This window comes from Rhea pennata, chromosome 1 (genome assembly GCF_028389875.1).
Source record: "Rhea pennata isolate bPtePen1 chromosome 1, bPtePen1.pri, whole genome shotgun sequence".
Lineage (NCBI taxonomy): Eukaryota > Metazoa > Chordata > Aves > Rheiformes > Rheidae > Rhea > Rhea pennata.
The window spans coordinates 131,272,073-131,289,002 of record NC_084663.1 but is presented as its reverse complement, the minus strand read 5'-3'; the positions used below and the strand labels follow the sequence as shown (position 1 = coordinate 131,289,002).

General features: G+C 41.5%; 1 protein-coding gene across 1 annotated transcript in view; it reads left to right on the top strand.

Moving 5' to 3' along the window:
- The window catches only part of PTCHD1 (patched domain containing 1), a 34,178-nt gene extending 19,012 nt beyond the window's left edge, over positions 1–15,166 (top strand). Inside the window, exon 3 of the mRNA XM_062600328.1 lies at positions 12,881–15,166. Within this exon, the coding sequence (XP_062456312.1) occupies positions 12,881–14,535 (1,655 nt within the window). The 3' untranslated portion in view covers positions 14,536–15,166. The remainder of the gene's footprint in view (positions 1–12,880) is intronic.
- The last annotated feature ends 1,764 nt before the right edge of the window (positions 15,167–16,930 follow it).

The window sequence follows — 16,930 nt, the reverse complement described above, 5'->3', positions numbered from 1 at the left end:
AATCTGTTTCGTATTCCTGTAGAAACTCCTACAGTTTATTCAGAAGGACGTGGCTCTCTTCAGCTGCCAAGTTCATGAAAAGAATCAGCTATGTAAAATAATTATGGAATGTCAGACATCACCAAATATGGGGAAAGATGCAGGGCCTGTTTCACAAGCTTATATTTAGCTTCTGATTTGAAAGTACACTGCTTTTTAAACTGGCATGGAAAAAACAGTTACAGTGAAAAGAATGGCCTGAACTTGCAGCTTTCTGGAAATTGAAATGATAGCAAGCATTTTGTGAAATTTGCCAAAATACAAATAAATATAAACCCGGTTCTTACTGCCTTCCACATCCCACACTCCTTCATCTAATCACGCTCTGTTTTGTTCAGTAGGGCAGCAGCAGCTTCAAAACACACACGTTTTGGTGAAGGCAGAAGGGGAAGCTAGTTCACAGGGTGGGTCTAATGAGGGAAAACTTGAGTGCATAAAAGGTAAAAGGGCAGCGAGTGCGTAAAAGGGGACCGAGTGGCAGGCAAACCTGAGGAGAGGCCCTTCGGAGCTTCGATCACCTGGGGGAAAGTTACAGGGAGAAAAAATGGGGAAACCAGAGCCCGGGAGATTGCTGGAAGCAAGATCTGGAGGGGGAAGGCCCAGCCTGTTGTGCAAGGCAGGGATGCGCAGTGCCCGTACAGGGGATCTCTGGTGGGTCCCCGCTGCAGGCTGCCTCACCACTACCCCCGTATTAGCTCTTGCAGCACCTTACAGGCTACACACAGCTGTGTTTGGTTTGTGGGTTCACAAGAGGAGGAAAAAGAGCATAACCGTGCAAAATGTGCTAGGAGGTATCCAGAGAGCCCAGAGTTTGTGGACCACTATTAAAAGAGCGTCTCTCAGATGCAAACAAACACTGAGCACTTCTAAGAAACACGAAATTGTTGGACACGCTTCTCCCCCATGGCTTGCCTGGTGGGGTCTCATCCTGATAGAGCAGGGAGCTCAGATGTCTGCACAAGGGTTCTATGGATTCAAAAAGTTGGAGCAGCAAAGGTGGGGTTTGAGGTCAGACATTTGAGAAAGGTCAGAAGGAAAATTTGAACTTAGAAGAGGAGGGAAATTCACTGTTTGAAAATGGGAGTGAAAAGATCAGGACGTGCAAAGGAGATGAGAGGACTGCTGAAGCATAGGGATCATGAAGTCAACAAGTAGCTAATCCAAGCAGGGCAGCTGACAAGCAGCATGAAAAACTTGAAAGCTCAGCGCTGCTGTGGAGCAGGAGCTGGAGCCAGCACAGTTCGAAACTCCACAGGCGACTTGTGGGTGCTGAGCCTCAGTGCTGAAAGGCAACCTGGTTGCCTCTCAGGTTTCTCAAAAGAGTTGCTAGTAAGTAATTGCAATGTGTGCCAAACCTGTAAGCCCTAAAAGCATTTTTTATATTCCTTATCAAGCACGCAAGTATTTATTATATTCATGAAAACTGAAATATCAAAATTGGTTACGTAGAGTTACAGAGAAAAACAGCTCTTACAACAGCTCCAGCACAGGTCTCCCAGATGCCCGACAGTCCACACATAATGGTAACATACACACAAATGTTTGACTTTGTATAGCACTTTTCCACCAACGTTTTTGTTACCAGTTAATAAAAATGTGAAGCTTACTGAGTCTCTCTTGTTTTTATTCTCTGCGCTAAGCTTTCTCGCTTTCGTTGTCAGCCTGCCCCTTTTCTGTCTGTTCATTCCAGGAAGAAATGTGTCAATCTTCAACTAGCTGCCTCACTATTTACTGCCCTGCTTTCCCTCTCCCATCTCATTCATCTTGATTACAATCTCCTGCAGCCATTGCCAGCACATCTGGCCGATTTCCCTGTTCCATGCCATGTTCTCCCCTTCCTGATCCCAGCACAGCTTTCAATATGCTTTGGTCTCCCTAAATTTCCTTCATTTCTTTTTCTGTTTTCCCCACTCCTGGTAGGGCATCCACCCTGGCCTTTCCTTTTCTCTCTCTCTCCCGTATTCCTCTACTCCCAGCTCAGCTTAAGCAAACTAAGCCTGCACAACACTTCCTGTCACTTAGACTGCCCCAGCAATGGCTGTTCCTCTTGATCTTTATAGTCTTGAATAGCTTCCTTGGTTCGCAAATAGTTTCTCACCATGTTGCCCATATCCTGCAGTAATCTCTCTGCTGCCTCAGATTTCCCAGTGATTTCCACAGTTAGTCCTGTGCTGCTTTTTCTCTGCCAAAGGATTCCTTGAATGGCCCTGGAAGTATTTTTGCTTTTTATTACTCCATCTGCTCAACCTGCCCATTTCAGTCCTGTGCAGCTTTGTTCCATTCATCCCCCTTCTAAGAAACAAACAAAATTATTTATTTTTATCCACTCTGAACAGGTTCCCAGGTGTGTCATTGTGGCTAGTCATTGCTCTCTCCTCTCCTTTTTCACTCCTCTCTCCTCAATCTTTCAGTCTCTTCCTGACCTCTCTAACCTGCCATGCATCTTCTCTAGTCCCTCAGACATCACTCCCAGCATTTCTGTTCTTGGAGAGGAAGGGCAGAACAAGCCTCCAGGCTGCCCCTTCTCAGTCAGTCTACCACAGTCCTCTCACCAAAGTTATCTCTTTCTTCTCAAAGGCAAGTTGATTAACCTCCGCCTCCACCTGCTGTTCTCCCTTTATCCAGTTCTCCTCCTAATCAGGCTGTTGCCCCAAATTACTAAGGGAACCAACTGCAAAGAGGGCACTAACGCATGGAAAGCAAATATGCTTAAGGTACACATGGTGGCAGAGTACATGAGATACTGTTGTACCAGCTTGCTGGGGCAGTGCAAGCATGCAAGGAGAATACCCAGCGAGCAAAGTGGGATAACAACACTGCTAACACACACCCATATTCCCCCCTCAGCAACACGAACCCCAGTGAAAATCTTGCATGTATGTGTGCTTCTTGGCTTCAGGAGACTATTAGTGACTCAGTAAATACAGTACCTTTTGGAAGAGAGGAGCTGTATTTGTAGGGAAAAAAGTGTCCAGGGAACAGTTTAATAAAGTGAGTACTCTACAATCAGACAGTAGGATCAAGGGTTTCGTCTTGACTGGTGGTACTCTAGTACACATTTGTGACCTAAGAAAAGCATATTACAGGCAACACAGTGCATTTTTATTCAGCATTGGTATATGCAAAGAGTAGTGGAAAGCAATTATATTTTAGTCTCACTGTCTGCATGCTTTTAACTATAGAGAAATTAATGTTTGTGATTGTTTACTGGGAGGGCTTGTCAGAGAACAGAAACAGTCAAGGGCGCTAAGAATTTGCCTGGCTTTGACATCCTGATTTTCTTCAAGGAGTGATGTCCCTCAAGAGAAAGTTTGACTTATATGAAAATTTTTTTGAAGTTTACAGGTTAAAGAAAAGAAAGAGAGAGAGAGAGAGCTGGATGGATGGATGGATGGATGGATAGATAGACAGACAGATAAACAGAATCAGTTTTGTGGTATACTTTGCATACTGGATTCAGATGGTCAATGGAGAGCTAGGGAAGGTCAGTGGGAACAGCCGTGACTTTTCATTTCAGGTCTTTGTGTGAGAGCAATGGTGTACACTATGTGCCTCTAATCAGTGACATTCCCCAAAATAAGTGCTAGCTGAGCAGTGTGGGTGGCAGGAGGAGGCCTGCCGCTTCCAGGTAATGAGACCTCTGCCTTCTGGAAAAGGACAGTGGTGGAGATGAAGGGAGACGAGTGCTGAACCTGTTGGGATAAAGCTGATCGGCTTTGGGAGTTTCTTTGGGTGTTTGGTACAGTCCAAGCTGAGCTCCAAAATTATAAAGAGTTTTCCTTTTCTTGTTGTTTTTTGATCACTAAAAATAATAGGTCATACGTGATTTAATTGAAATTTTGCAACTTTTAGAGTACTGTGTTTCGTATGCAGTTGATTCTGTCCATTGTGACTAAGAGTAATAGCAAACAGTGTTTAAATGGGAGAATATAAGAGTATACTTGAGATGTTTTGGTTTCAGTTTTCTGAGCAAAAAAAGGGAAACTTGAAATGTGGTAAACTAATCCATACACTACTAACCCATAAAGGAAAACACTTCCAGAAGCAAATGATATTTTGGCTTGTGAGATTTAAGATTTAAAACTGATTTTAAACAAGATTTTGTCTCAGACAGACTCACTTTGTCTCTTTCTGTCTTCAGAAACTGCCAGGTACTGCATGTCATCTAGCTTTTCTGTGACATGGTAAACCTTAACCTTTCACAGGCGGTTGCAGGTAGCTTTCATTTACCTTTAAGTAATTTGTTTTGTTTTAGATAGTAAACATAAAATCTATCAAGAACTCACTTCATGGGGAAAATCAGTTTGCGGTTTTAGCTGCTGGTATGAATCCAGGCATGTCATATACAAGAAGAGCGTAGTATGGCTTTACATATAACCCGGTATCTAAGAGCCTTCTTGGTTAGTGAGGCTCGAGGTGCATATATCAGAGGGGCAATTTGTCTCTCCAGACACCTCTGTCATCTCCCCGTTCTCGTGGCATCGGGCTTTCCCGTCCTGCATGGCTCCCCTCCCGCAAAGGGCGTCTCAGCCCCCCGCAAACACCCCGCGGCGCATACCCGTGGCCAGCAGCTATCGCAGGCAGCCGCGGCTTTGTGCCCTCCTGCCCTGGCCGCGCTTCGTGCAGCAAAACGAAGCGTTTCTCCCGGGCACCTTGGATGGGGAGGCAGGCACCCGCCGGCTCTGGGCTCCCGGCCGCGCTCCCTCCTGGAGGAGCCCGAGCTGCACGCGCGCCCAGCGTGGGTTTGGTTCAGGTGCTCTGGGTTCAGGACCGGGTGATCAGTACGCGTGCACCACGCAGGTATAAATATCCCAGCGCCTAACGTGCGCTTTTGCTAGCGCTCAGCTCCTTTCGTTGCACCGAAAGAAATGCAACTTTCTGCTTTTGCCAGGTCTTCCATGAAAACTGAGGAAAGTCAGGCACACGTTTAAACAGAATTGACAACCTGCTATTTAAATGCCAAAACAAACCTTTACCAATTCTTAGGTGGAATTAAGTATTCACTTAATATATATAGGTGGATTTTTAACTGTAGCTTGCCTTGCTTCTCTGTCTTTCTCAAAATAAAAAAGCCACTTATGTTTTCTCTCAAATTTATTTCTATTTATAAAATGTGCTTATCTTGCATTCCTGCTATCGCTATAACAACAAAAACTCAAATATTACCTTGGTTCAGTACTGAAAAAAGGGTGATCCAAGCAAAAAGCAGCATTTCTCAAGACTTAAATCAGTTATTTTTACTTTGTTTAAATCAATGGCACTGTGACGATTAACCACCTACTCATTGAATTGTCAATATAGTCACAATAATAAGAGGTCATTGATTTGAATTTAATTTGCTGTCATTTAAAATATTTTAATTTGAAAATGCAAAATTTAGTGAGAAGATGGCTTTTTTTAATGAATGGTATTAAAATAGACCTATTCTAAAACTAAAATATGGCAAACCATGACTGGAGATCATGGTAAGACTAGAATTTTGAATATTGAGGCATTGTTTAATTCTAGTTATTTAAAATAGTCCTCCTTTTCTTTGTTTCTCTTCCCATTATATAGATAGGAAAATGACAGGACTGTGCACATCTGTCTTGTGTGTATGTGTATATATTTGTTCACAGTTAAGCACTGGAATTATCTGGAATAATTTTAGTTTCAATAATAATATATTGGTCACACTCTTAAAATTAGCTTGTCTTTTGTATCATTTCTAAAACATGTGCCATTAATGTTTGTTTGCCGAGATAGAAGATGAGTATTTGGGAGCTTAACTTTATAAAAGGACACATCAGGTATGCCAAGCATCACTAGTCCTGGCTATTTTCTCTGAAACAGAGACGAGGGTGATTTCTTTTTGGCAGTATATTCTTTGTGTAAATGTATACTTATTGAAAAAAATATCATTCGTAAAGGGTAAAGCCTCACTGAGACAGGGTCTTTCATGGAAGAGCAGAGAGCTTATGCTGCCTTTCCAAAAATTGCAATCTGTAGAAGCAGAGCACAGGTAGGCTACTGTGTGTCAGAAGACAGGGATCAAAATTACTGCCATGCAGCAGATCCGCATGAATCTTATGAGCAACCTAAACCCCTTTTAAGCTGTGTTTGGAGGCCCCACATGAGACCTAAATGAGGCATAAACCTTGTGCTGGATTTCAAGGCACTGTTTTCCTGCATATGCATTAAGCAATTTGAACACAGGCTTAATGGCCCGGAGAGTCTTTCTGTAGGATCGAAGACTAAAAATAACGTTGTGGTCTCATAACGTAACATGTTGAGCACTGGTTGAAGATTTCTTCTTTGCATGCACCAGCCAGCACTGTATGTTGTATATAATCATATTTTCACTGGAGTGTTTCACTGGCTGTGCCCACAGATGTCAAATACAGCAGATACTTAGAGCATATTATAAAACATTTCAGTTTCTCCTGTTTTGTTCCCAAGTAGATTCAGTAGCAAACACAACAGACAGGCACCCTCCCAGGAGACTGAGGCAGATTTTTACCCAGTGTGAATACTCTGAGATGCTCAGATTTTTTTATCCAGGCACTAAACTGAGGAGTATATGGACATGCCTGGTGGTTTCGGACTGGCATGGTTGGTACTGTTATAAGCGTGGTTTAAGAGATCAGCTCTGACTATTGAGGGTGAACAGCTAATATTCAAATGCAAGACTGGTCTTGCCTAAATGCCTAAAAGATTGATATACCTGATTTCAGTTAAGTGTATTTCTTGTTTAGGGAGGATCCCAAATCAAATGTTAACGTGTAGGTATAATTTACCTTCTGGATACATGTATAAAATTTAGTAGTCTTTAAAACATAGCCACAATAACCTGCACCATTGCCATTGTATTTTTGAGTTATGCTGTCACTCGTAATCCAGTTACCATACAGACTTGTAGGGTTTGTGTGACAGGGGGTAAAGAAGCGGGGTTACACTATGTACAGCCCTTGCTTCTACCAATACCTTCCAGGAAAGCCTAATTAACAGTTAACAGTTTTATAAGGAATGTCTCTGCTGTAGTGCTCTTCATGCATTTCTCTTAATTCAGCGACCAAGCCCACACATAGCTTTTCAGGCTTACTTGCCCTTCGCACGTGTGCTGGGAGGCATGACATAAAGTCAGGCTAGGCTTGGCGGCCAGGCTTGGTGGCCAGAATTTCACTCACTTTGCAGGTGAGGACACAGTCACGACTACTCAACTGTCGACAGGCCTCCAACGCCCTTTCCATAATCCTCCTGAGAAAAACACTGGAGGCGACTGGGACCGCATTTGCTCAGATGAGCACCTTACAGGCCACTACATAATACGTCCTATCGGTGCTGTGAGCTGCCCCCCAAGAATACTCCGGGGGTGTAAGAAAAGCCAGTAGGCTCTGCGGTGACTTTTCTTTACTCATCAGAGTTGTTTGGGACAGGCAAACTTGCACCCTGTGGAACAGATGACCATACACCCGCTCTGACATTCACGCAGCAAAACTGCAGTCTTACAGCTCTGCTTATGGAAGGCAAAATAAGACATCGGTTAGAATAACTCATGGTTGGCTGCAACATTGTACTAATGACGCTTTAACTATGCTCAGCTCAACCCATGCCACTAAATTGTGATAAGATCATTGAGAACTGAAGTGTAAGTTACATTTGGTTCTAATTCTGTTTGCATGCTGAGCTATCTCAATTTGCGTTAATATTATTTTAGTGGGAACAGTGTGTGAATCCAAGTGTTTGCTTGCTTGCTGTTTGAACTGGATGCAAATTCTCTTGCTCTACCTGCATATTCAGCAGCGCTTTGAAACCGCTATATGTTCCAAGTTAAAATTCTTCCTGCTGGGAAAGGCCACATGAGGCAGGTCACATAGCATTAATATTTAGTCAACAACTGGTTGATTATAACTCCTGTGACAAAGGGAGTCAGGATTAGCAATTTCACTCGGCTTTGCGTAAGGTGGGAGCTGATGAGCTCGCTGATCTAGCTGGAAAAAATAAGTCAGCGGATGGAAATTATCTCAGCCTCTTTGTTTACATTCTGTGGAAAGCAATCACATAGTTGAGCAGTGTACATTGTTATTTTTAATGCAGTCAGCTAGGAAAATTCATTGCACCTTCATTATATCATATGTTATTACAGGTATAGTTTTGGAAAGGGCAATTCCTGGGGTATGATTCTGATCTGCCATGTACTAATTTTGCACAAGTGTAGCTCTTTGAAGCTTGCCTACATTGGCAATAAGCTGGGGTATGAATTTATAGCATCCTGGCTGCTTCATGTTAATTCCTCCAGTGTTTGCCTTTCTGGATGATATTTTGCTGCACTTTGAATGTGAGTCAAGCTCCCTTGCACAGGTTTCCACAAAAAAAAAAAAGCTGGTGCAAAGCAGCTAGTACTCTATAAATTCACACACTGTTTCACTGCACACTAAATTCCTCTTGTAGACAGGTCCTCCTATACAGTGGAATGATTTCAGATTTAAATCAACCTAAGTGACACAGCATTCATCCAGCTGAACTGACAGTGTTGCATGGATGCAGCCATTGCAATACAAGCAGAAACCCTAAATAAAAACTGAGTCTTAACCTCAGTAACTCCATCGGAGCATGGGTCCAGTTGAGGTTTTGTCCGACCGCGTTGCAAGGCTTCCACACCCACTGCTGAGGCTCATCCACACCTTTGGCCCAGGCTTTTGTGTCTTCAGCATCAGCATAGGTGATACCATTATTCTGTACTTTCATAGATGAGTAGAACTCTGAGAAAGGGACTCAAAACTTCATTCTCAGTCATTTTCCGTACTTTCTCTTACTGAAAAGTCTTATTTCAATATCCAAACTTCATCATAAGATCAAAACTTCCAAACCTCACATGTTTCTAATATATGGCTGAACATTTTGCTTAATCCTTAAACTGAAGAAAAGCTGGCAGCAGCCTTCTTTTTAGGGAAGCAATTAAGCTAAGTGAATAGAGCATTAGCCTGTGACTCTGGTGACTGGGAGGTGGCGTCACCCATCTGCCACAGGCTCTTGGGCTGCTTTCAATCAGTGTGCCCCTCCGTGCTTCAGCCTTGCCATTTGCCAAGCAGGGACAGAGCCAACTTTAAGCCTAGGCTACCTATGCCCATTCATAAAGGCCTCTTGCTTGAGCAAGCGCTTTGCATATAAAAGGATGCATTTCAAAGAATTTGGTCTCTATTTTTGCCAATATCTTTCTCTTGCTCCCCTATCATTTTCCTTTGCTCATTCAGAATCTCTTTTCCTTGAAAAAATCCAGTCCTTCCTTGTACTGCTTGTTCATAGCTTATAGCAGTACAGCCTGACTGTAGGGCACGACCAGTGAATCATAATAGCAAATGTCAACAGGAAAAGTTCTCCAATAGCCCATCAGCTGTTTGAGTTCATATTTATTATTTACTGAGTGACTGTGAATAATGAGCAAATTGGTGTAAATCATTGGATATTTGTGGCTAATTGTCTAGTGAAAAGGGGAAATTGGTTAAAGTAATTACATGATTTATTTGCAAAGAAAAATTTGCCTGCTTCTCATTAGTATTATACAGGGCAGACAGTACTAGCAAGAGGAATAAAAGTGGTGCAAATCAGGGTTGCAAAAAATGGAAACTCTGAAATGACAAGTGAGTGAAAGAAATTCTTACAAAATGCCTCTATGGATCTGTCTGCCCCAATGTCTGTGATGCAGACCTATAAAGCATCAGCGAGTTAGATAATGCTGGAGATAGTTACCTCAAGTTGCGCTTGTAGTCAGTATTTAGAGGAGTAAAATAGATTAGATAAATCCCATTCTACCTAAATATGGCTAATTTTTGGACTGCCCTGCCCAATTTTTGTATGGGTTTGGGCTTAAATCTTTTTCTCAGGGGGCATTGGATCTGGTCAGTAGTGCCACTGATGCAAAAAGTGCACTGTCTATGGGTCTATGGGTCATTTAGGCACATCTTCCTAAAGGTAAGTTAGAACTTTGTAGCTATTACACAAAATGGGCAGAGGAATCAGAAATTCTACAATCAAAAGAAAATACCCATCCCTAGCATGCAGATTGTGTACCAAACAATAAAAGTAACTTATCCGAAAACAGAATAACATACAGCTGTTTTCAATTAGTTTTGTAGAGCCCATGCAGTGAAGGATCTTCATGCATTTACTTCACATTTCTCTTAATCAAATTCTTTTTTGGATTAGTCTCCAAGATTATGTAAGAACAGATTGTGTCCCACAGTGTTTTTATGTTTTCTCCTTAGAGAAAATATATGGTATCAGGAGTCAATGTTATCAGACATTGTTATTATCCAAAATCTTATACCTGTTGAAAAGTCATACTCTGTGTCGCATTTAATTAGATCTAATTTTTGTTTCATTGCTAAGTCAAAGGCCTTCCAAATTAATGCAGCTGTCTGAATGTTTTTAGGCAGAGCCTATTATTGCTGAAGTACTTTTTTTACAAAAACATGTTATAACTAAAGCTCATGATGCAAGTAATTTGTAATATTCAATGACCTCATTTTATACTGTTTTGCTCACTAGAAGCTAATGCACATGATGCCATGTGAAATTCTCAGACAAGCCTGTCTGCAGGACTTATGGGAGCCATAAATGGATTAAACCTCTCACTCCCTGCTTTGGCAAGTGATCAGTTACATTTAAATAAAGGTCAGTCTGTCTTTACAAAGAACACACTGAAAGCAAGCTTAATAGCTTTCCCTACTGAGGCTCGAACATAAGTATTTGAAGCATAATTAACAACGGGGTGCCAGTCACTGACTGTGCTTTTTCCTTTATTTTATGTCTCGGGAGTTCCAGTATTTCCCATTAGTTTTAAGAGGGGCCATGATGCTAGTTATCAAATTAACAGTCTTGACCTGGCCTCTGAAAACAACTGTAAAACGTTGTTTGGGAAAATTAAGATAAATGCTAAATGCCGTACCAAAAATGAGACTGTAATATTGCTACGAACTGGACATTTGTGTTCCAGGCTATGACTCCAAGTAACAAGGTAGGCATGATATCTGATTCACATGAGAGCATGGACTTTGTTATTCCAAATACCAGGTGATGGTGATAAGGAAATACACCAGTTGCTCTGTTATCTCATCTCGTGAGTGCTCTATTTTGAATTCTTTATAACATATCCATTCTCTTCAGTATTAACAGAGTGAACAGCTCTTCCACCTGTTCACCATGTGGATAGGATAATCCTTGCAAGGGTGGTGTGTATCGGGGGTAGCTGTCCATTCTCTGAAAGGCACTGACTACAAAAGAGTTAATTTGTCAAGTGAGTTAAATATCTAGCTCACCTGGGGCATTTAAGAATAAACCATGATATGTGCTGGGTCTTCAGAACGCGTACTTTGTTCAGGGTTTGCTTGAACAATTTTGTAGCCCATGTGGCAGAAGTGATAATCATCTGTATGTGAAGAGCCACGCAACCAATACAGCAATTTTGGTACTCTGCAGACAGCCTGACATTCTGACGGAGATGTGTGAATTACCTTGACCCTGCCTGACTGGAGTATCAACTTAAAAAGTCCAATGATTGCACTTCATTCTCATCAGCAGCTAATTCAGCACTGATCATTTTATCTAATGTTATCAGGGAGTGGGGTAAGAGCAAAGCACAGGGGAGTGGCTTTGGGGAGTATCTAGAGAAAATGCCATGCAGAGAAAAGAGCAGACCAGAGAGAGAAGCAGCAGACAGGAGAAACAGCAAAACAATAAGGAAGAAGAGAAATTAAAAGGCAACAAAGAGGGTGAGATTGTGTGGAAAAGAGCTGTTACTTACTGATGAAGATGGTATGAAGTATTATGAGAAAGTGTCAAAGTCTTAAAATTTAGCTGTGATAGAAAGACAGTTTTTTACTTTGACCTCCACATAAAACCTCAGCCTACTTTTATCTTGACCATTCTCATCTGATATTTGGTTGATGACTATGTTTCCCATTCAGCTCTACTGCAAGCAAGCAGAGTTCTGTATCCCCTAAATGTACGTTTGTTATCTGTCTCAGAAAAGAAACTAGACGAGGAAGACAGCCAACCAGAGATTAAGATAAAACCATGCATTTTCCCTATTCTACCTGCACTTTGTGGTTAAATGGAAGGTTTTAGGTCTGCAGGTCTTTATCTCCTTTCATGAAAGCTGCATCCACTTTAATAGTTAATTAAAGTAATACAACATTTAGGAACTGGCAAGAAAAATGGAGCTCCACTTGGTTTTATTAACATATTAAAGTAAGAAAACTAATGCAGTGGCACATCAATTCTATCATTCTGCTTCTCTAAAATTCATTGTGTTTTTTTTTTCTTCATTTCTAGGATTCTTTTTCCTGACAGAAAATTTGGATAGGAAGTGGACAAGTCAGTGACTGATTTACTTGACAGTACTCAGCTTACATAAAGGTTTCATTTTTTACAGTTTTTCTACAAAGTGACTGACTAAAGCTCTGCTTCCAGCATAGGCACTTCAAGGTCCTATTTCTTTGTTTTCATCACAGGTCAGATACCATCATCAGGAAAAACTAATTTCAAAGCATCTTCCATCACAATCACTCTGAAATAATGAAATGAAACAGCCAACCAGAAAAAATACCTTTTCTTTAACTCATCAACCCTGCATCAATGAGGCAGAACTCCCGTCAAGTTCAGATACTGAGGTTTGCTAGTCAGTAGTGAATGTGAGTCTGTGGCTTATAAATCCATAACAATTTCTCTCTTCTGCAGGTCATTTACCTCAAGGATCGATAACAGCCAAATGGGTCGCCTTTGAGCCTTTAGCATGCCCACACTCCGTTTTTCCTCATGTTGATTTGAGTACTTTAAACATTTGCTTTGTTCTCTATTGTAGGTCATGGGTTATATGGGACTTTTGAAATGTTGTCCTCCTGGAGAAAAACTAGAGAAGACCAACATGTTAAGGAGAGAACTGCAGCCGTATTTGCAGACTCCATGCTCTCGTTTTCTCTCACCACTGCCATGTACCTGGTCACTTTTGGAATAGGGGCCAGTCCCTTCACTAACATTGAAGCAGCCAGGATTTTCTGCTGCAATTCCTGTATTGCAATTTTCTTCAACTACCTCTATGTACTCTCCTTTTATGGTTCCAGCCTGGTGTTTACTGGCTACATAGAAAACAACTACCAGCATAGTATCTTCTGTAGAAAGGTACCAAAGCCAGAGGTATTGCAAGAGAAGCCTGCATGGTATAGGTTTCTTCTGACAGCCAAATTCAGCGAGGACACAACAGATTCAGAGGAAACAAACACTTACGAAAGTCATCTTTTGGTGTGGTTCCTTAAACGCTATTATTGTGACTGGATAACAAACACTTACGTCAAGCCTTTTGTAGTTCTCTTTTACTTGGTTTATATTTCCTTTGCCTTAATGGGCTACCTGCAGGTCAGTGAAGGGTCAGACCTTAGTAACATCGTAGCAACTGCAACACGAACCATTGAGTATACTACTGCCCAGCAAAAGTATTTCAGTAACTACAGCCCAGTCATTGGGTTTTATATCTATGAGTCGATAGAGTACTGGAACACCAGTGTTCAAGAGGATGTGCTAGAGTATACCAAGGGGTTTGTGAGGATATCTTGGTTTGAGAGCTACTTAAATTATCTTAGGAAACTCAACATATCTACTGGATTGCCCAAGAAAAATTTCACTGATATGTTGAGGAACTCTTTCCTGAAAGCCCCTCAGTTTGCCCATTTTACAGAGGATATCATCTTTTCCAAGAAATACAACAACGAAGTCGATGTAGTGGCCTCCAGGATGTTCTTGGTGGCCAAGACAATGGAAACCAAGAGGGAAGAACTTTATGACCTCCTGGAAACCCTGAGGAAGCTCTCGCTCACCTCCAAGGTGAAATTCATTGTCTTCAATCCATCGTTCGTGTACATGGATCGTTACGCTTCTTCGGTGGGAGCCCCCTTACAAAACTCCTGCATCAGTGCTTTATTTCTGCTCTTCTTCTCTGCATTCCTGGTGGCAGACTCTCTGATCAATGTCTGGCTCACTCTAACTGTTGCCTCAGTTGAGTTTGGAGTTATAGGTTTTATGACCTTGTGGAAAGTGGAACTAGACTGTATTTCTGTGTTGTGCTTAATTTACGGAATTAATTATACAATTGACAACTGTGCTCCACTGTTATCAACCTTTGTCCTGGGCAAAGAGTTCACAAGAACTAAATGGGTGAAAAATGCCCTGGAAGTGCATGGGGTAGCTATTTTGCAGAGCTACCTCTGCTACATAGTTGGTCTGATTCCTCTAGCAGCTGTGCCTTCAAATCTGACCCGTACACTGTTCAGGTGCTTGTTTTTAATAGCATTAGTCACCTTCTTTCACTGCTTTGCCATTTTACCTGTGATACTGACTTTCCTGCCACCATCTAAGAAGAAGAGGAAAGAGAAGAAGAATCCTGAAAACCGTGAGGAAATAGAGTGTGTTGAAATGGTGGATATGGATAGCACCCGAGTGGTTGACCAAATTACAACAGTCTAACTTGTTTGTTTGTTGTTTTTTACACTAGGTCTTACTGAGAGAAAAAGAAACCAGTATTGGCTAAACATTTGGGGGCAGGAAGGGGAAGAGGTTTGAGGGGGGAGGGTTCACCCTCTAAGCTAAATCCAAGAATACTCAAAATGATGGGAGGAATGAAGAAAAAATCAAGGGGATTGTTCCTTGATTGGCTCCCTTAACAGGTATTATGAGAGAATTTGCACACACATGCAAAGAGAGGGTGAATTTTAGACACATGAAGTAAGATCTAATGAGCAAAGTTGGGTTACTAAGCAGCGTCCTGCACCGGCTGTACTGCAGGTACCAAATTATTGTTGCTAAACCCAATCAGATTGAAAGGTCAACTGTCAAGGCCGGAGTAGCAGTCAGTGTCCACTGGATGTAAAGGCTTTACAAACTTTCTGCACAGCAATAACTCAAGTCAGTGAGTCAGCTCTTATAGGTCTTAGCCATCACATTTAATTTTTCCTTTCTCCCCTAATCTAAACATTTATGCAAGACTGTGTAACAGATAGCAAACTGTACTGGGAAAGAAGGCAGTATGCAGCAACCAAACACTTTCAAAACACATTTATGTTATAAATCAGCTTATTTTTCCTAAAAAAAAAAAAAAAAAAAAAATCATTATTTTAAAATGTAAATCATCCTCTGGAACATTTTTAATCATGGTTTTATAGCTGTTTCTTTTTCTTATAAAAACAAAAAGAACAAAAAAAAAGAACAAACAAACCATCCCAGTGACTCTGTCACTCTAGAAAATATATAATTCTATTTTATAAATGTCTCACTATTAGTTTAAAAAGTAATCTGCTTTACCAACTGTAATTTTGTTAGCACTCTACTAGCATGTGCCAGTGGACCTAGCAGCAGACAGAAGTTGGTGTACTGAATATTTCAGCACCAAAATCCATGACACAAACCTCAAATACTTAAATATCATCAAGGGAGTGAATGTTAGGGCTCTTTAATAAGAGTCTATTTCAGGCCATTCACCAGTAAGGCACGCTAAGAGGATTAGTGGGTAGTTTTACGTAATGTTTAACTTAATCCCTCAATCTTCCTAGAGTACCTGTAAAGCAATAGACCTTATAGCTATGGGCTCTTCCAAGAGACAGTAAACTGTAAGTGTCGTATGTAACAAACTGAAGGTAGGGACTGCAGTTTAGCCAGTTCAACTATGTCCCCAAAGGGCCTGTACCAACGGGGTCTATTGAAAGCATCACATTAGAGGGAAAGAAATAATTGGAAAGATTATGTTACTGCTTTTTGGAGCTGTGAGTTCTAAATCAATAACTCTGCCAGAACTATGCCTCCACAGTTCTGTGGAGTAACGCAGACAAAGAAGCATCTCTTTTCTCCTCTACCCTCCTACAAACGCGTTCTTGGAAGGTTTTGTTATTAGGCAGAGCCCTAGTGGGGATACATAAGCCACTTGTACTAGTTTTGCTGAGAGTATTCCAACTATGAGTTGCCTGCTAAAACCCAGTTGCGGGAAGCTAGCTGGTGTGTCAGGTGTTCTATGAATATATGGATATTTCAACCGGACTCCTTCCTCCAGCTTGTCCAGAAAGTAGTTCTTGAAAAATTTTCAGCACTTGGTGCCACTGTTTGCCTAGTGGGCGTTGCAGCAGCCATATGGCTCAGCCCAGTGAGAGTGCTTTGGCTCAGGAGGCTGCTTGGGTTGCACGGACATTGGCGTGATTAGCGCATCTAGGATAGCAAACCCAGATTATGCTGCATCCTGTGAAACTTGCTTTTAGCATCTATTCCATTCAAACCACTGGATGCACTATGCAAAATCTTCAAATGCCACCTTGTGAATGTTTGTTAGTTTTCAAGCCAAGGGTACTACCAAAGCCTCTTCTCTAGCAGAAGATAAGGTAGCCAGATATTTTGCCCTGAAGCAAAATGTTACATACCGGCAAGTTTGCAGTGCAGCTGCCAACATTTGCTTCTTCCGAATAGCGCTCTTCCCTGACCAGAGGACAAAGGATTTTGTGTCCAGGAATGCACAGGCTCTTTGCTTGAATAGCATAAGATGAGTAGCAGCTGGCGAGCTGTAACAGCAACTTCAACCTTGGCAGAAATCAGGTGGACACCCTCAAGACAGCTAAATGTATGTGAGCTGAAGGGAAAGATCTGTTTCTCCTATTTTTTTTTTTTAGACGCAGGCTTGGGGGCTACATTTTCCAGCTAGAAATAATTCCTCAAATATATATTCTGTTGCAGACTTTTTGTGACAGTCATTATGTCCTCTATGTAACAACCAACCTATGTCCCAGCTGTTCAACAGGCAGCTGCGGTGGCTTTTAAACTTACGACGGCATTAACAAATCAACAGAGTGTTTCAAAGAAATAACAAGCCACTTTTGACAGC